Source organism: Phaseolus vulgaris, chromosome 11 (genome assembly GCF_000499845.2).
Source record: "Phaseolus vulgaris cultivar G19833 chromosome 11, P. vulgaris v2.0, whole genome shotgun sequence".
NCBI lineage: Eukaryota > Viridiplantae > Streptophyta > Magnoliopsida > Fabales > Fabaceae > Phaseolus > Phaseolus vulgaris.
In genome coordinates, this window is record NC_023749.2 from 13922172 (window position 1) to 13943168 (window position 20997).

Below are 20997 nucleotides of genomic sequence, written 5' to 3' on the forward strand. Positions count from 1 at the left end.
CGAAACCGTATGAGTGACTCATACTCTTTTAAATTAAAATAAAAGTAAAAATAATTTAAAATATTAACTTTCTATACTATATTTTTCTAATTGGTTCAAAATTTGTAACTTAAGATTATATTAAAATAGATTGGGTAAAAAATGGTCGGATAAACCTATTTATAATTATTTAATGGTTTTGTTGTCTATAAAAAAAAAAGTAGTTCTTTGAATGGGTTTTTACTATTAAAAAATCATTAAACATAAACTAATTTTAAAGATAAAAAATAATTAATTATTATATAATTAAATTACATACTATTTTATAAAATAATTAATTATTGGTATTAAAATAGTTTATATTATTAATAAAAATTATAAATAAGTTTCTAAATTGATATCTAATTAGTTATTAAGATTTTAGTTATTAACTTTAGAATGTAAAGTAATTAGTAGTTAAAACCTTTTAACTAATTATATATCAATTTAAAAATCTAATTTATATTTTTTAATTTATAAAATAATTATTTAATTTAGTTAATTTAATAATTAATTATATTTTGTCTTTATTTAATAATTTTATTGTAATCTAACTATAATTCTAGATTAAATATTAGTTAAGAAGTTTTAATTAAGCTTTAACTTAGTCAATCCTTCTAATACGGGGGATTGATTGAATTTGCAACTAACAGCAACTTCAATAATGTGATGATTACTTGACGCAAGATGCTTACGCATTTGGCGCCTTCACCCTTATCTTCGTTTTCTTTATTTCTTTTGGTGTATGTATGTCACCCTATGTTGAAGTGACTCGGTAAATAGATTAATAATTGATTATGTACTTAAGTGTGCTAATTTAATTATTGAATACTAAAGTTATAGGAACGTGCGTGAACTTAAATTAATCAAGAATGAAAATTCCGTCTAGTAGTACGGTTATCAAAACGCGTAGACGAAATCACGCAAGCATATTATAAGATTTTCATTTAATTAAATTGCACTTACAATATGTAAAGTATTTTCTATAATATTAGAGAAAGAACTTGGTGCAACCAAGGAATTTTTTATTTTTTTTAACGTGAGGGATGTAAAAAAAAAACACATCAATTTTCCTTTTAGTTAATTTTAGGAAAAGGGGAAGAGAGATTTTTTTTTTCATTTTTAAAAAATGTCCTTTTACCTATACATATCCTTTTTTTTAAAGGGGTATAAACTAGCTATTATTTTTTTTAAAAAAATCATCTTCTTTCTCTTGCTTTTCATGAGTTCATACCTGGGAACAGACTATTCTTTTCCCTTTTTATGCTCAATTAAATTTACGTTTGACTTCAATGAAAATTTTAAAATTTAGTATAATGTGACAAATCGAAGGTAAATACATAACAGAAATACCCACTTACTAATAAAAATTAAATTATCTATATGAATATTGTAAATTTGTAATACCGAGATAGTGACTGAAAGAATAGTATAAGATTTTATAAAACACCAAAATGAGAGATATATTTGAGTGTAAAATTATATGAATAAGAAGTTTCCTAATATAATATATTCAAATGATTTATTTATGCAATAAAATTATTTTGAGTGGTAGATTTAATAATGAGACAAAGCATAAAAAAGGTGAATTAAAGTGGTGTGACATGTAGCACGGCAGCTTGACTGTGACTTTGAAATTCCAAGTCTTTCCATCTTTGTCCTTCTCCTTCTCGGAAGGAGCAATTATTTCAAAATACTCAGATGTCAGAACAGAACAATAATTTAAGTACTACAAATTAATAATGTTTCTGTTTTGAACACGAGTCTAAAAATTTGGAGCATGAAACACGTTTTCGTCCAATGAAAGTTTTCAAGTCAGCTGGTCGTAGTAAGAAAAGAAATTAGTATTCGCGGCTGCCAAACCAAATACCCTAACGTCAGAAGTTTTTAACCTTTTATAACCAAGAATTCTTCACAAATTTTAATTAGGTTTCTAAACTATTTTACAAAATTGAGTCTTTGAATTTATATTTGTTTTTCAATTTGATTCATTCATCTAATTATCGTTACAACAAAATAACTATCTATGTGAATTGTGCAAGTTTGCAAAGGTTTGTAGTAGAATTGTAAAAAGAATATTTAAAATGAGTGGGTATGTAAAAGATGAGAATACTACTTGAAAAACTTGATCGAAATATTGGTCAGAACCCATAGAGGAAAAAATGAAGACCACTAAGAATGGAGTTTGAGGAATTCTCAATGATTTTGTGGATCATTAATTAGGGTTTTGCAAGCCAAAGAAGCCAATCCCATATGAGGAGATTGTGGTTGTGGCACTGGAACACGTGAAAGAAGAATCAATCATTTTTAACAGACATGAATTATTTTTGTTTTGTGTTGATGTAAAATTTAAAAAATTACTATAAGTTATTTGTATAAATTTTCAAAAGGGCTATACAAGTACTTATGTTATACTATATACCCAAATAATTGTAAGAAAAGTGGGCTCCACAATGTAATGATGGAATGTTTCATGAATTCAGCAATGTTAGTAGTATCTAACGAGTAATGAGAAAAGAAAAGGAGACATATATTTATACTTAATTGAAGTGAGAGTTTTAATATGGTGGTTATTAATAATTTAATATAGTGGTTATTAATAACTGTTATAAGTATTTGTACAATATTATATCTAAATAATTATCATAATTATTTTTTAGAACATGTTATTTTGAATTGTCACAATTCTTCTTTGAAATAAAAGTCTCGCGTTTTCCGTCTTTTCATATCATTTTTCATTATTCCAATTTTTTTTAAAAACCTCCGTTGACTCTTTGGAAACCAAATATCTTTAAAATCAATTAACTCTTCACACTCTTCTGAAATGTGACTCTTCCCTCTCTTTGCAAACTTTCACAAACACTCTTCACGAAACACTTTTCCCTTCACTCTCTTCACCAAACACTCTTCCCTTCACTGTCACCTTTCACTCTCGCCTTCACACTCTTTGTGAAACCTAAGTCCCGCATCTTCTTACTCTCGCACACCTTAAACCTAAACCTCACTCTCGTGCCCTTCACTATCTGCCATTGTCATCGTTTCTTCTATTCACCATCATCGCCTCCTCGCAAGGATTTCAAACTTCTGCCCGCCATCGTTTGTTCAGGTTTGTGCTCTATAACCTTGTCTTCAAAATCTATTGCTAGATTGCCTTTGTCTGTGTTGGTTCTTTATTTGTGAAATCTATTGTGGTTCTTAATTTGTGAAATCTATTGTGGTTCTTAATTTGTGAAATCTATTGTGAACAAATATTATGTATGACTAAGTTGTGGATAATAAAGATATCCTTTAAATTTAATTTGCAGTTGTGTTAATGGCTGATTGTCTTTGCCCTATATTGGTTCTTAATTTGCCTTTATCCTCCACTTGCCAAAAGAATAGTCAGTTTGTGATCTAATGCTCAATTTTAATCTATCGCTTGAGTGTTGTTGCTATTGTCCGAACTATGTGAACTGTGAGTTTGTGTCTCTAGTATAGATAATATTTGTTAGGATTTGGTTAATAAAAAAACTAGTTAGAATTTGTAAAATATATTGCGAAATAGTCTTATGTTTGGAAACAATTAAAATAGTGAATCTATTCTCTTTGTTTGACCGTAATGTGTATGAATTTGTGTATGTACCATATATTTTGTTGATTTTAACTGCCATTTATTTGGTTGAATTGAAGCTGCTCTAGTTACAATTTTAACTGGGAGAAAGCACTCTGTGAGAGCAAAAAATACAGAATGAAAGAATGGTCATAGAAGAAACAACCAGGGAGCATAGATTGCCTTCTCTGTTTATTGCACCATGCTAGATGGAATGCTCTTTTACTGTTCTGGTTAAATATTTGTTATTGCAACAATTATTTACCATTTTGTAGTGCGTTCAAATTCATTTTTTTGCCTGCAAGTCATATTGATGTTGCTTGTACAAACAATGGATTGGAATGAAATAAAAAAAATCTGCCAATGAACTATTTTCACTTATTGAAATGAACACTTATTACATGGTAAATATTGATCAATCGGGGAGGAGTGGATTTGAGAATCAGAGTGTATGACAAGATAATGTGCTTTGTGAATTGTCACTTGGCTACACATTTGGAAGTAGTTAATTGGAGGAATACTGATTTTGATCACATTTATCGAAATATGGTGTTCACCTGATCCTCCAACCTACTTAATGTTGTAGCTGGTATGGTACCATACCTGTTCTTGCTTTGCTCTCTTGCCTTCTTTACATATTTATTTTGGCCACTTTACTCTTTTGGCTTGCCATTGGTCCTCTCTGTTACAGTTGGAGTCTCTACTGTTGTTCATGTGCTTTATGGTACCAATGTGAATCTCATGCTTACAACTTAGATATTGATTATCTCCTCCCACATAAATTTGAGAGACAAACTAGGTTTAGGAGGTAAATAGATGACATATCAATTTGGTTCCTCACTAAATGATCCCAAATTAGTAACTCAATGAACATGGCAGTTTCTATAATGTAATAACTCATTTTCTAGGGTATGATTCTGGAGAGATAAAACGAATTCCACCTGGTGTGACAAAATAATATACCATGATACTTAGGCAACTCCATGAGTGCAGTTTAGACTACCCTGTTTCTCATCAATTTTACAGTTGATCACAACCATTGCTTTTTTATTCTGTTTTTCCAGTTTGTCATCACTGAAACCGTTTGACAGGTATGATGCTTGCATGGATGTGACTGATAGTGATCACACTAATTACATATAAAAACCGTCACTTTAAACAAAGTGTTAAAGTGGTGGGTAGCGTAAGACCGCCATATTAAACTTTGTGGCAGTCAGTTCTATGACGGTTTGGCAAACCGCCACACGCGTATATTGTGGTGTTCATAAACTTCAGTTTATATGAAAATCATTGCCATCGTATACAACATTTTTTTGTAGTGTATGTGCAATTCTCTTAAGCAAATTACTTAAGAGTTTTCACTAACCAAAACACTTCGCTATAACGAGTACACATACATCTTCAAGTACAATGAGATTTCACACCTCTATAGGAGCAACGAGTTTTCAAACCTCTCCAAGTACACCGATCTTAATCTCCCCTTTAGACTACCTAAGACAAGGACCTCTCAAGATATGAGATAAACACTATCAAAGAGAGAACAATAAAAACTCGTTGGATATACTTCACAAAGTGAATGATTTACAATGTTTAGCACACATCTCAATAAACTATATGCTCTATTTATAGCAAATATGAATTGTTGAAATGCTTCAAGACTCTTTTGAAAATTGCTCTAATAGTTCTTGTCTTCTTCTTCTGACTTGTAAGCCTTTATATAGTCTTCAGAAATGATAACAATTGAAGCTTGTAAACTATAGTTCATCATTCTAGAATTAAATGCTCCAAAAGAAAACTTCTACTTTGAAGATTTCTTATGCCTTAAAAAATTATATAATGAAGTTGAACTTTAAAAAACTTTCTATACTTATATATATTCGAAAGCTCTATCCCTTGCTTGTTGTTTTCGAGCCTGTACCGTCTTCATTTTCCATTAGACGCTTTATAAGGAAACTTTAGCTTTAATCTTTTCTACGTATCTTAAGTGATGCAATTATATTCAGAAACAATTTGAATGTGGTTCACAATAATAATAACCAAGATTAAAATGATTGGCTCTAACCATAATCATATATATATGTATATTTAAATTCCTAATCAATTATATGAAGACCTTTTGTACCATAAATCTACTTGTAATATAATTTCAAAACTTTCTATGTGTGCATAATTTATAAACATTGAAATGTATCAAACATTATGTAAGATTTAATTTATCAAAACATAATTTTGAAATTGAATCGAATTTGTCTCTCTAGTTTTTCAAAAACTTTCTCGTTTAACATTGTGTTTTTGAAAACCCTTCAAAATAACATATATGTTAATGTTGAAGCATATTAGTATTTAAAATAGGTTTTTTTTTATTTAGAAGATATATTTCATTCAAATATAATAAAAAAGACGAAGATACCAAGTTTTTGAAAGCCTCTCTTTTATATTCAAATTTTGAAATCTTTCCAAAACGATTCAATTAACACGTTGAGAGTGATTCAAATGAGTTATTAGTATCAAAACGAGTTTAAAAAATATTTAAGAATCACTACAAATCAATTTAAGAACATAAAGATTGAGATTAGAAACTTCCCTAACGCTTTAGATCGTCTATCACAAAAACGAAGATGGGATCATCTAATACGAAGACGTTTACAAATCATTTAGCAAGTTATCATCCACTGAGACCGTCTAACAAATCTAACATAAAGAGAATGTCTAACATGTTTAATATAACGAGACCATTTAACACGTTTTGCACAGTTAGACCATCTAACAGGTTAAACATTGTGAGACTGTCTAACATTTTAAAATTGTAGACAGCCTAACAATTAAGTTTTGATACTTGCAGATTAATTAGCTTTGTTATACCTTTAATACATTTTATAGTGTTTGTTATCATCAAAAGTCATAGACTCTCTTACCATGAGATCGTTTAGCAAGTATTAGATCATCTACTAATGTCTAGATTGTCTATTATATTAATAATAATATGTATTTATTTATTAAATTTATAAAGTGAAAAATATAAAAACAACTCCTATTTATATAATGCGTTTTTACGGTCAAACGCAGTCTTTCAAAACGCGGTGACATTTTTTAAATTAAGTTCATTTACAAATGCGGCTATGTAATAGTTGCATTCTTATATCAAAGCGCTTAATTTATGAATGCGGCTTTACCCATAGCCACATTCTTAAATTAAAGCATATGATTTAAGAATGCGGCTATTACAAATAGTCACATTCTTAAATCTTTTTTTATCCTAACTCTGAAGCGCGCCACTTATGCTTTCATACTTTCTTTCTCTTCTTTCGCTTCACGTTTGCTCTATTCCTGCTCTCTTGTTCCTCTTCTTATGCGAGGTTCATTGTGTTGGTGTGCCATTGTAAGTTCGTTTGAGCTCTGTTTCTTCTTCACCAATGGTTTATGAATATTTTTCGTTTCTCTTACTTTGTTTGTTTTCTTGCATTACTCGAAGTACTGTTTCACTGCCTTTGCGCTTTTTGTGTGTGTGTTTTCTTGGCTCCGACACTGCTGTTGCGTCCGCTGCCGTTGCTGCCGGTCTCATGCCACTCTTCACTAACGTTGCCTTGACGCGCAAGGTTGGTGGTGTTTTAAACTTTTTTTAGTGTTATGAATTTTTTTATTTTTTATTTTTTGAAATTTATATTATTTAGTATTTATTATAATTTGTATTTATTATTAATTTATATTATGTTAGTTGTTAGTTTAGAATAGAATTATCGTGTTGGTATTGAGTCCGAGGGTGTTCGACCCTCAACAATTGATACGTGGTGGTATTGAGTCTGGGGGTATTCAACCCTCAGCAAACGCGTGAGATAGAACACTTATTAGAAAACACATGAATGACTATTACAAAATATAATGCATTGAAATTGGATTAATTTTGTTTGCATAAGTGATGAGTACGAAAGAGGAGTAAAAGAATTTATACAATTTGTGCAACATAACGCGAATAATAGTGGTCATGATGGAGCAAATATCAGGTGTTCGTGTGTTAACTATTTGAATGGAAGGATGTTGGATGTTAAGATAATCAGGGAGCACCTTCTATGTGATGGGTTTCTTCGATCTTATACAACTTGAACATGGCATGGTCAATTATTAAATTTACCATGTGTTTCTGTAACTGAAGAATATGTGGGGTCCAACATGGATGATGCAGTACATCATGATGTAGATGATGATTGATTGGAGGACATGATTTGTGATGTGGGTTTTGAGTCTTTTGCAGAAGCACGTGGATATGGAAGTATGTCAAGCGATGCAGAGACTCCATTGTATCCTGGATCAACTAACTTCACACGGTTGTCAGCGGTGTGTAAGATTGATGAATTTGAAGGCAATAAATGGATGGATTGATAAAAGCTTCACATAATTGCTTCAGTTGTTGAAGGATATGCTGTTGGGAAAAACGGGTAATTTCCCCACTAAAACAGAACACTAACAGAGCTACCCGACAAATAATATTGAATAAACAAAGCGAAATAATAAAAGAGATAAAGAGAAAAAAACACACTAGAAAATTGTTAACGAAGTTCGGCCAATTTAGCCTAATCTCCGAGCACAACTGAAACAACCCGCTTTTATTATTATGGGAAAAGATATTACAAATTGGGATATTTAATAGTAAAGGAGGAGATGTTAATTTATAACCCTCAAACCTCTTTCCCAAACAATGAACCCACCGATGTGAGACTTGGGATTAAGCCAAAATCAACAAATCTCCACCTTGGCTTAATTTCAAGTCCCACCTAATACAAATCTTCTCAAAACATAACAAAAATAAACTTTGCAGTGCTTCAAATTTGCGCCTTCGGGCGCCAACTTCAAATGTGCAAGATATTAACCAAGTTTAAACAATGTTCAAACATGGCCCTTGTAACCACCTTGGTGAGCATATCTGCAGGATTCTTCGTAGTGTGAATCTTCTGGAGAACAATCTCCTCTTCTTTGAGAATCTCACGCACAAAGTGATAACGAACATCAATGTGCTTCGTCCGTGCATGAAAGACTTGATTCTTTGCTAAATGAATAGCACTCTGACTGTTAGAATATAACTCAAGTTGTTTCTGACCAACTCCCAAGTCTTTAAGTAACCCATAAAGCCAAATTGCTTCCTTCACAGCCTCTGTAATCGCCATATACTCTGCCTCTGTCGTAGAGAAAGCCACCGTAGACTGCAAGGTAGACTTAACTGGCGCTTTTGCTAAAGTGAACAAATAGCCAGTTGTAGACCGTCGCTTATCCAAATCACCTACATAATCAGAATAACAATATCCAACTATGCATTGACCAAGTGATTCATCTTGCTCAAATGCCAATCCAACATCTAAGGTATTTTGGAGGTACTGTAGAATCCATCTGACAGCTTGCCAATGACCCTTGCCCGGATCATGCATGTACCTGCTAACAACACTCACAACCTGTGAAATATCTGGTCTCGTACACACCATTGCATACATCAAGCTTCCAACTGCATTTGCATATGGGACTTTCGCCATGTATTCTCATTCTTCATCAGTCGTCGGAGATAAACAGCTATTCAATTTCAAATGAGGAGCAAGTGTGGTACTTACAGGTTTTGTATCTTCGTGTATACCAAAACGTTGTAGTACCTTCTGCAAATACTGCTTCTGTGACAACCAAAGTTTTCCCCTCTCTCTGTCCCTGTTTATCTCCATGCCGAGAATCTTCTTGGCTTCCCCCAAATCCTTCATCTCGAACTCTTTACTCAACTGAGCCTTTAACCTGTCAATCTCAACTTGGCTCTTTGCTGCAATCAGCATATCATCAACATATAAGAGTAAGTAAATTTAGGAACCATCTTCAAGTTTGCGCAAATACACACAGTGATCATATTTGCTTCTCTTGTACTTCTGATCTTTCATGAACTTATCAAATCGTTTGTACCACTGTCTTGGAGATTGTTTCAGTCCGTACAACGATTTGCTAAGTTTACAAAACCAATCTTCTTTACCAGCAACCTTGTATCCTTCTGGTTGAGTCTTATAGATTTCCTCCTTCAAATCACCGTGTAGGAACGCAGTCTTTACATCAAGTTGAGCTAGCTCTAAATTCAACTGTGCTACCAAGGCCAACAAAATTCAAATGGAGGAATGTTTAACAACTGGAGAAAATACCTAATTATAATCAATTCCTTCCCTCTGAGCAAAGCCTTTAGCAACCAACCTTGCCTTGTAGCGAACATCTTCTTTATTAGGAAATCCTTCTTTCTTTGCAAATACCCATTTGCACCCAATTGACTTCTTACCTTGTGGTAATTGTGCCAACTTCCACGTCTTGTTCTTCTTCAAAGACTGCATCTCCTCTTCCGTAGCACCTGCCCAATTACCACTCTCTGAACTCATAATGGCTTCTGGGTAAGTGGATGGAATGTCATCAACAACTGGAAGTGCATAGGCAACCATATCCATGAAACGAGTAGGCTTCTGAATATCCCGTCTCTGTCTTCTAACTGCAATTGGTGCTGATTGCTGTTGAGATTCTTGGGTAGGAACCTCTTCCTCATCTGACTCTTCTTCTGCCATAGGAGAGTCACTTGTGGTATTTCGTGTTGGGATCACCACTGTCTGCTCAAACTCCACCTGCTTCCGAGCACACTCCACCTGTTGCGGAGTACTATCAGCACCTTCTGGATTTACCTTTTTTAACATGGCAGATTCATCAAAGGTAACATCCCTGTTGATAATCGTCTTCTTTGCCTCTAGACATCACAAACGGTATCCCTTCACTCCATGACTAAAGCCCATGAAAAAAGCCTTCTTTGCCCGTGGATCCAACTTTGATTCAATCACATGATAATATGCAATAAAACCAAAAACATGCAAAGAATCATAATTAGTTGCAGGTTTTCCAGACCATAGCTCTAACGGGGTTTTGCCATCTATAGCAGATGATGGCAAACGATTGACGAGATGTTGAGTGTATATCACAGCCTCAGCCCAAAACTCTCTGCCTAACTCAGCATCAGACAACATACAACGAACTTTGTCCACAAGTGTCTTGTTCATATGCTCCGACACCCCATTCTGTTGTGGTGTTTTTCTAACAGTGAAGTGCCGAATTATGCCACAATCTTGGCATACCTTCAGGAACGGATCACTCTTGTATTCTCCTCCATTGTATTTTCGGAGAACCTTAATCTTCCTTCCTGTCTGGTTTTCAACTTGAGCTTTCCACTTAAGGAAAATTTCAAGCACATCATTTTTGTTCTTCATAGTAAACACCCAAACTCTCCTGGAAAAATCATCCACAAAAGTGACAAAATAATGCCTACCTCCGATTGACGGAGTCTTGGAAGGTCCCCACACATTTGAATGCACATAATCCAGAATACCCTTGGTATTATGAATTGTAGTGCCAAACTTCACTCTTCGTTGTTTTCCCATAACACAATTGTTCCCGTATGCCAATATAGTCCCACATCGCTCAGGAATCGAGGTTAAGGGCAGTTTATATACTCCCTCCTCCCTTCACCCTTCGAGGCGCCTTTTAAGGACAAAACCGTGACGGAGCACCGACCTCCAAAGCGGACAATACCTCGGATGCGATGATTGACCCTAGCGATGCTGCCCAACGACTTGAGGTCGGAACAATGGCGCCCACCGTGGGGCCGAAGAGGCTCCTTTGCCCCTCAACTAGGGGGATCCACTCCCCTTAGACCTCGACTGGGGGGCTTGTTCCCGTATGCCAATACAGTCCCACATCGCTCAGGAATCGAGGTTAAGGGCAGTTTATATACTCCCTCCTCCCTTCACCGTTCGAGGCGCCTTTTAAGGACAAAACCGTGACGGAGCACCGACCTCCAAAGCGGACAATACCTCGGATGCGGTGATTGACCCTAGAGATGCTGCCCAACGACTTGAGGTCGGAACAACAATGCTCACAAAATTCAAGTTTGCAAGCCTTCGTACCTTTCAACAATCCCTGCTTGGTAAGAATTTGGAAGGATTTCTCTCCAGCATGTCACAACCTCATATGCCACAACTTCGTTGCCTCGGCATCCTTCTTAAAGCTAGAAGTTGTTGTCGCTACTGTCCCCACCACTGTATTACCTTGGTAGTAATACAAATTGTTCTTCCTCACGCCTTTCAACATCACCAGTGCTCCTGAAGTTGCTTTAAGAATTCCATCTCGCATCGTCACAACTAGGCATTTAGATTCTAAAGCCCCCAATGAGATGAGATTCTTCTTCAACTTTGGCACGTACCGTACATCCCGCAAAATTCTGGTGGATCCATCATGATTCCGCAGCTTGATTGAACCTATCCCAACTGTCTTACATGGATTATCATTACCCATGTAAATAACCTCGCCATCGAGTTCTTGAAATTCAAAGAACCAATCCCGAATGGGACACATATGATAGGTACAACCTGAATCCAATATCCACTCATTTGGATATGATGATGCTGAAAGCGAGACAATTAAAGAGATATCTGATTCCACATTACTTTTGCATTCTACAACATTTGCCTTCCCTTTCTTCTGCACTTTTGGATAGTCTTTCTTCCAGTGTCCTTTCTCATGACAGAAAGCACACTCATCTTTGGAAACGGCTCGATATTTAGACTTAAACCTCCCTCTTCTCCCTTTTGTATGGCTTTGCTAACGACCTCTTGCCACCAATGCTTCTTCTTATGTCATTGATTTGATTTTCATCTTATCCTGCTCTCTCAATTCATGACTATATAAAGCAGAACAAACAACATCTAACGACACATTCTCCTTCCCATGAAGGAGCACAGTCTCCAAATGTTCAAATTCATCAGGAAGAGATGATAGCAACATCAAAGCCAAATCCTCATCCTCAAACTTCACATCTAAATTCAACAGGTCTGCTACTAATTGATTAAACATAGTGATGTGTGCATTCATAGTAGTACCTTGTTGGTAGTCAAATCGGAACAAGCTTTTCTTCATCAGGAGCTTGTTCTGACCACTCTTCTTCAGAAACTTGTCCTCAAATGCCTTCCACAGTTTGAGTGCAGAAGACTCGTTTTTTACAGCATACTTATGCTCTCTGGACAGACAGGATCGAATAGTTCCGCATGCCAACCGGTTGATGATGCTCCAGTCTTTCTCCTCTACCTCTTCTGGTTTCTCTCCTTCAATAGCAATATCAAGACCCTGCTGAAAAAGAGTGTCCAAGACCTCTCCTTGCCACATGCCAAAATGTCCAGTGCCATCAAATATTTCCACCGTCAATTTCAAAGTGGACACTGGGAACCTCGACCATGATGACGAGGAGCCCGACACTCTGGGTACATCCTTCGCTTCTTCTTCTTGATTTGCCATTACAAACTCAAAATATAATATTCAATATTACAAATAATTTCAAACAACCCAAGGGCGAACCTGGCTTTGATACCACTTGTTGGGAAAAAACGAGTAATTTCCCCACTAAAACAGAACACTAACAGAGCTACCCGACAAATAATATTGAATAAACAAATCAGAATAATAAAAGAGATAAAGAGGAAAAAACACACCAGAAAATTGTTAACGGAGTTCGGCCAATTTAGCCTAATCTCTAAGCACAGCGGAAACAACCCACTTTTATTATTATGGGAGAAGATATCACGTTATAAGTTGAAACAAAAAGATGATGATACTATTGAAGAGATTGAAAAGCATGGACCCTCAATGAAGGTTATGTGGTATCTTCCCATCATTCCACCACACACGTTTTTCAGTTCCAGTTCTCAAAAGCCAGATAAGTTAAGAGGGTGATGTGATTCCAATAGCCACATAGAACAAGATTCTTGACATTTTTAGGAATCACCTTGAGCTGGAAAATATAGAGGCACTTTTCTTAGAGTTGGATCATGGTTCTAAGACAAGAACTCACCAATAACTAGTACCAAATCCCAAACTCATTTGGATGAACCAAATATTGTCAAATTGAATCAACAAAGGAATTAAAATTGAAAAGACCGAACAGAAATAAACCAATATTCAATTGAACCGAACAGAATTAAGAAACAAAACAGAATATAGGTGCTGGAAAATGGAAGAATCGAAACTAAAACAACTCAAAACACAAGGCAACATGAACAATTGAAGAAGAAGAAAGGAAGGAGAAGAGAATGCTCATGAAGATGGAAGGAGGATGGATGATCTCGCCACTAGAAGTGTGGAATGCTCCTAGATGAGAGTGATGCCGCCACTTGAGGACTCCATGGATCCATCAAGATAAGACTAGGGAAGAAGGCTCCAAAAGCTCTCCAAAGGTCACTCAAAATTTGAGTATAGTTTTCTTAGATTAATTCCAATCTGAATTTTACAAAGAGAGCACCTCTATATATAGCCTAAGGTGCTGAAAAAGCAAGCTAAAACAATTCAAATTTCCCTCCCAAAGCTAGCTAAAACCGGCGCCTATTTCAAGCCATGAGGAAGGTGTGACTCCTTCCTTCACTTTGGCACCTCCTATTCTACTTCTACACCTATCTACTAACACACCCCCCTAAAGCTCCTAACTAAAGCCTAAAAGATGCTATAACAAAAGAGGTTTCTAAAGTTTCCCTCTAAGCACCTTCAACTAAAGAAACTACAAAAAGAGAAAATAAATGTCCTCTAGCTCCCAAAGCTTTGAACATGCTTCTTGTAATCCTTTGAGGTGGACTTTGACCTCCATGGGCGTCCTCTATTTGTGCCTCCACCTCTTCTTGAGCTTGATGATTGGCCTCCATGTTCTCTTGAGCTTGATCTCCATCATACTCCCCGAGTTGGAGAGAATTCGACCACGAATTCTGGAGACCTACAGAAAAAGGAGTTAGATCGCTGACATTAAAAGTATGACTACCTAAGAATGTATCAGGCATATCTAACTCATAAGCATTGTCATTAATCCTCTTGAGGACTTGGAAAGGTCCATCCCATCGAGGCATTAGTTTGGACTTCCTTTGAGTAGGAAAACGATCCTTCCTCAAGTGAAGCCAAACCCAATCGCCCTCATCAAACAACAATGCTTTTCTCCTTTTATTGGCAAGTTCAGCATACTTGCCAACCTTCTTCTCAATTCTCTTCTTGATGTCTTTATGCAAAGTTTTCACAAAAGAAGCCTTTTCATCCCCATCTTTGCACAAGACATCTTCAAGAAGGGGAATAGGAAGAAGATCAAGAGGTGTTAGGGGATTAAACCCATAGACCACCTCAAAAGGAGAATGGGAGGTGGTAGAATTTACTACTCGGTTATATGCAAACTCAACATGGGGTAGTAAAGTCTCCCACACTCTAGGATTCCCCGAAATAAAGCATCTCAATAGTTGTCCCAAAGTTCTATTCACCACCTCGGTTTGACCATCAGTTTGTGGGTGGCAAGTGGTAGAAAATAAAAGTTTAGTTCCAAGCTTGCCCCACAAGGTCTTCCAAAAGTGACTCAAGAACTTAGGATCTCTATCGGACACTATAGACCTAGGAATCCCATGCAAGCGAACCACTTCTTGGAAGAAGAGGTTTGCAATGTGGCATGCATCATCCACTTTGTGGCAAGGAATAAAGTGAGCCATCTTTGAAAAACGATCCACTACCACAAAAATGGAGTCCTTTCCCTTTGATGTCTTGGATAAGCCTAAGATGAAATCCATAGATATATCTACCCAAGGCATTGAAGGGATAGGAAGAGGAGTATAAAGACCATGGGGATGCATTTTAGACTTAGCTTTGCGGCAAGCTATGCATTTATCACACAAACTATGAACATGTTTATGCATATGAGGCCAAAAGAAATGTTCATGCAACACATCCAAAGTTTTAGCAACCCCAAAATGTCCCATTAAACCCCCCTCATGAGCTTCTCTAACAAGAGATAATCTAATAGAGCATTGGGGAACACAAAGACGTTTTCCTTTAAAAAGAAAGCCATCTTGAATAAAAAAGTCTTTGTGTCCTCCATTAAGACACTCTTGATAGATGGGAGAAAAATCATGGTCATCATGATAAAGTTCCTTAATGTGATCAAAACCAAGATATTGAGAGGTTAAAAGATTTAGCAAGGTGTATCTTCTAGAAAGAGCATCCGCCACAATATTTATTTTGCCTTGCTTGTGTTTGATCACATAAGGAAATTGCTCAATGAATTCCACCCACTTAGCATGCCTCTTGTTAAGCTTGTTTTGGCTCTTCAAATATTTAAGAGATTCATGATCACTATGTATCGCAAACTCTTTGGGAAAAAGATAGTGTTGCCAAGTAAACAAAGCCCTAACAAGTGCATATAATTCCTTATCATAGGTGGAATAGTTGAGATGACTTCCCTTCAATTTCTCACTAAAATAGGCTATGGGGTGGCCCTCTTGAAGGAGAACAACCCCAATACCTATACTTGAAGCATCACACTCAATCTCAAATGTCTTAGTGAAATTAGGAAGGGCCAAGATGGGAGCATTAGTCAATTTTTCTTTCAAAGTATCAAAAGCATTTTGTTGTGCTTCTCCCCAATGAAAGACCACATCCTTTTTCACTATGTCATTGAGTGGTGCGGCAATGGTACTAAAGTTTGGGACAAATCTTCTATAGAAAGAAGCTAGTCCATGAAAACTTCGGACCTCATTCAAAGATTTCGGTGTAGGCCAATTTTGAATGGCCACCACCTTAGTTTTGTCCACATGGACCCCTTTACAACTCACAACAAACCCTAGGAATTCTATATGATCAAGAGCAAACATACATTTAGCAAGGTTAGCATACAAATGTTCCTTCCTAAGGGTTTCTAAAACTTGCCTAACATGCAACCTATGTTCATTCAAAGATAAGCTATAAATGAGAATGTCATCAAAGTAAACCACAACAAACTTACCAATGAAAGGTCTAAGAACATGATGCATGAGGCGCATGAAGGTACTTGGTGCATTAGTTAAACCAAAAGGCATAACTAACCACTCATATAAACCAAAGTTGGTCTTAAAAGCCGTCTTCCATTCATCACCCGGTTTGATACGGATTTGATTGTAGCCGCTTTTAAGATCAATCTTTGAAAAGATTTTTGAACCATGTAATTCATCCAACAAATCATCTAGTCTAGGTATGGGATGCCTATACTTAATGGTTATGTTATTGATGGCCCTACAATCCGAACACATTCGCCATGTGCCATCCTTTTTTGGCACTAAGATGATAGGCATAGCACAAGGACTCATGCTATCTTGCACCCACCCTTTCTCAATCAAAGCCTCAACTTGTTGGCGAATTTCCTTGGTTTCACTTGGATTGGTCCTATATGCTGGACGATTTGGTAAAGAAGAGCCCGGTATCAAATCAATTTGGTGTTCAATCCCTCTCAAAGGTGGAAGTCCATTTGGAGGATCTTGAAACACATCTTTGAACTCTTCTACCAAATTTTCCAAGCAATGAGGACTATCAACAAGTGATTCTACTCTAAGAGTTCTAGGGATGGCTAAGAAAAGAGGATGATGAGCCACTATTTCCCTTTCAATGTCACGCCTAGACACAAGGAGTGTAGGCTTAGAACTCTTATCTTTTTTATCTTTTTCACTCTCCCTCTTTTTCTTCATGATAACTTGGTCCTCATGGACTTCTCTTGGAGAGAGAGATTTTAAAGTAACCTTGTGACCATGGAATTCAAAAGATAATTTGTTGGTAAAGCCATCATGTAAAACTTTTCTATCAAATTGCCAAGGCCTTCCCAAAAGAACATGAGTGGCTTCCATGGGCACAACATCACATAATACCTCATCTTTGTATTTTCCAATGGAGAAATGGATGAGGACTTGTTTATTAACAATTATTTCTCCTACTTCACTAAGCCATTGTAACTTGTAGGGCTTTGTATGAGAGATAGTAGGCAATCCAAGCTTATCTACTACTCTTGTACTAGCCACATTTGCACAACTACCCCCATCCACTATCAAGGAACAAATGTTGTTTTGAATAAGACATCTTGTATGGAAAATATTTTCCCTTTGACTTTCATCAAAAGGTTGTGAAACTTGTCCAAGAAGTCTTCTCACAACTAACAAGTCCCCTTCAAGTGGACATTCGCTCTCTTCCTCACTAGATGTATGAGAATGCAATGAATGCTTTGGAGAATCCGAATCATGCTCACTAACTACAATGCCCTCATGCATGTACATACTTCGTTTGGAAGGACAATTTGCAGCAATATGACCATAACCCATACATTTAAAGCATTTAGTGTTAGATGTTCTAGTGGGAGACTTAGGTCTAGAAGTTGATGGCTTAGATTCCTTGGGTTTGAAAGAAGAATCTTTGGAAGGATGTTTAGAAAAAGAAGTTTTGTTTCTCCAAGACTTGGAGTAGTATCCATCATTGGAAGCATTTTTAAAAGAGTTTTTCTTAGCAAGTTGGGCTTCCACCTTCATTGCAAGATGAACTAAAGAGCCCAATGATGAATACTCTTGTAACTCAACAATGTCTTGAATATCCTTCCTAAGACCACTCACAAACCTAGCAACCATGGCTTCTTCACTTTCTTCTAATTCAATTTTAAGCACAAGCGTCTCAAGCTCCTTATAATATTCATCCACATTTAGCGTGCCTTGTTGAAACCGTTGGAGTCTCAACATGAGGTCTTTCCTAAAATGTGGGGGCACAAACCTAGCGCGCATATGATCCTTTAAAGAGTTCCAAGAGTCCACGGGAGGACCCTTGTGATAGATAATGTCCTTTACAATTCCATGCCACCATTTCATGGCATAATCACTAAACTCTAGGGTGGCTAGCTTGAGCTTATGCTCATCTTGGATCTCATGGATCTCAAAAATTTGTTCACACTTAGCCTCCCAATCTAAATACACATTTGGATCACTAGAACCATTAAAACAAGGTAGTTTCCAGAAAGCCATGACCACCAGACCTGCACGCGCTAGGAGTGAAGAGATGACCATGCAACAACTCATGAGCATGATGCAAGGGCTGCAGGAAGCAATGACAGCGTCGAAAGCGGAGCAAGAGCGCATGAAGACAGATCTCGCAGCTTCTCAGGCGAGAAACGATGAGCTCCACCGTGCCAACGAGGAGTTACGCCGTGGATGGCGCGATGTAGACGAGCCTGAGGCTGCCTCCCCACCTAGAGAATTCACAACACCATTCTCACAGGCGATCCTAGAGACAACGATCCCCAACACGTTCACGGGGCCCAAGGTAACCTTCACAGGGATGGAGGATCCTGAGGCACACCTCATTGCGTTCCACACACATATGATGTTGGTTGGCGGTTCTGATGCCGTAAGGTGCAAGCTCTTCATGAGCACTTTCACTAGGATGGCTATGGATTGGTTCATTAGCCTCCCAGAGTGTCACATCACGTCTTTCACACAACTCTCACGACTATTCAGAGAGCAGTATTTATCCAATAGGGCCCCAACCCCAGTTTCGTACGACCTTTTTGACGTGAAGCAATACCAAGGGGAAACTCTGAAAGAATACATAAGCCGCTTCGGAGCGCAGGTTGTGAAGGTGGGTACCTCAGACGAGCCCATGATCGTGTACGCATTTAGGAAGGGTGTGTGTCCTGGATCCTTTAGTAAATCACTTAACCGCAACCACCCTAAAACCTTTGCTGAAGTAAGGCGTAGAGCGGTAGAACACATTGCCTCAGAGGGCGAGGCGTACGATAAGTGCACGACTGCTGCACCCGCACGGCCGAGAGCGCAGATACGCACGCAACCTGCTAGGGTTCACGAAGCTGCCACAGAGATAAGGAACCCAGACAGGAAGCGCACCTACGAGACAAGGAGGGCCCAACCTAGGGGTCGAGCAGAAAGAAGGAGAGAGAGAAATAGGCCGCTAAGGCATAACTTTGTTGTGGAACTCAAAGACCTCATTGTTGTGCCCAACATAGCTGACAAGTTGAGGCCACCAACAAAGTCTGACAAGGTGCTGGGACTTCACAAGGAATCATGGTGCGAATTCCACGAAGCATTCGGGCACCATATTAACAACTGCTTGGCGCTGGGCTATCAGTTGGATGAGCTCGTGAAGAATGGATTTTTAAAGGACTACCTCGCAGGGTCTACTACAACTGCGGCCACGACGGTGCCAGAGGAAGGCCAGGCACACGAGATGCCAGTCCATGGGGAGGTTCACACCATTTCTGGTGGCTTCTGAGGAGGAGGGCCCACTGCCTCTCAACGTAAGAAGTATGCAAGGTCCGTGATGTCAGTGGAGGCTTTTGAGGATCACTCGCCCGACGTGGACATCACGTTCACCAAAGAAGATCTTAGGGATGTTGTGCCTCATGACAATGATCCCATTATGGTCTCGCTTGTTACGGCGGGGAGGATGGTTCACTAGGTGTTGGTCGATCAAGGAAGCTCGGCAGATGTGATGTTTTGGCCGACTTTCGAAAAGTTATAGTTGTCCCCTGACCAGCTGAGGCCATATGGGGGCTGCTTATACGATTTTGTCGGTGATCAAGTGGAGGTCAGGGGGTACATTGAGTTAAGGACGAAGTTCACAGATGGGTCGGCCTCGCGCACAGAAAAGATCAGGTACCTCGTTGTGAACGCTCCGTCGGCATACAACATCCTGTTAGGAAGGCCAACACTCAACAGGACAGGAGCTGTGCCTTCAACAAGGCACATGAAGGTCAAGTTACCATCAATGGAAGGGGTGGTTATCACCATCCGTTCAGACCAAAAGCAGGCGAAGAAGTGTTATGAAAACAGCCTCAAGAACAAGAGATTGGTATGCCACGTAACCACAATGCCGCCCCCTGGTGTGGGGCCTGAGCAGGAAAACCAGCGAGTTGTGGATACAGCGTTGGAGGTGGCCGCCAAGGGCGATGTGATGATGGAGGATGTCGAGGCGAGATCCGAGAGCGCCGCTCGGGTGGAGGAAGAGAGAAACTGCCCGGAGATCGCCAGGGAGTCAGGTATTGCGAGAGCGCTGATCGCCAGTGAAAAGAGGCCTCAGCCAGTCGAGGAGTGGCTTGAGAAGAAGATAAACGGCAAGATGTTTAAACTGGGGAAAACCTTAGACGGTGAGACACAAGACCAGATCGCCAAGGTAATAAGTAGGCACCTGGATGCGTTTGCATGGTCTGCTTCAGACATGCCAGGGATTCACCCCGATTTTCTGTGTCATCGTTTAGCAATGGATCCCCAGGTCAGGCCAATCCGCCAGAGAAGGAGAAAGTTTAACGAAGAAAAGAGGCAGGTGATCAAGGACGAGACGCAGAAATTCCTTGCAGCAGGCCATATCAGGGAGATCCAATATCCATAATGGCTCGCCAACGTCGTTCTTGTCAAGAAGAGCAACGGGAAATGGCGGATGTGTGTTGACTTCACGGATCTGAATTAAGCCTGTCCAAAGGATTCTTATCCTTTGCCAAGTATAGATGCCCTGGTAGACAGTGCGTCAGGGTGTAA

General features: G+C 38.1%; 1 protein-coding gene and 1 long non-coding RNA gene across 2 annotated transcripts; both read left to right on the forward strand.

The window, feature by feature from the left end:
- Positions 1 to 2757: 2757 nt before the first annotated feature.
- On the forward strand, positions 2758 to 3978 carry LOC137831425 (uncharacterized). The gene is made up of 2 exons (XR_011084434.1): positions 2758 to 3124; positions 3688 to 3978. It is a non-coding gene; the product is annotated as an uncharacterized lncRNA (long non-coding RNA).
- Positions 3979 to 18889: 14911 nt separating this feature from the next.
- LOC137834835 (uncharacterized) lies at positions 18890 to 19735 on the forward strand. The gene has a single exon (XM_068643049.1). It carries the CDS (start codon positions 18890 to 18892, stop codon positions 19733 to 19735), a length of 846 nt encoding a protein of 281 aa, XP_068499150.1.
- Positions 19736 to 20997: the final 1262 nt, after the last annotated feature.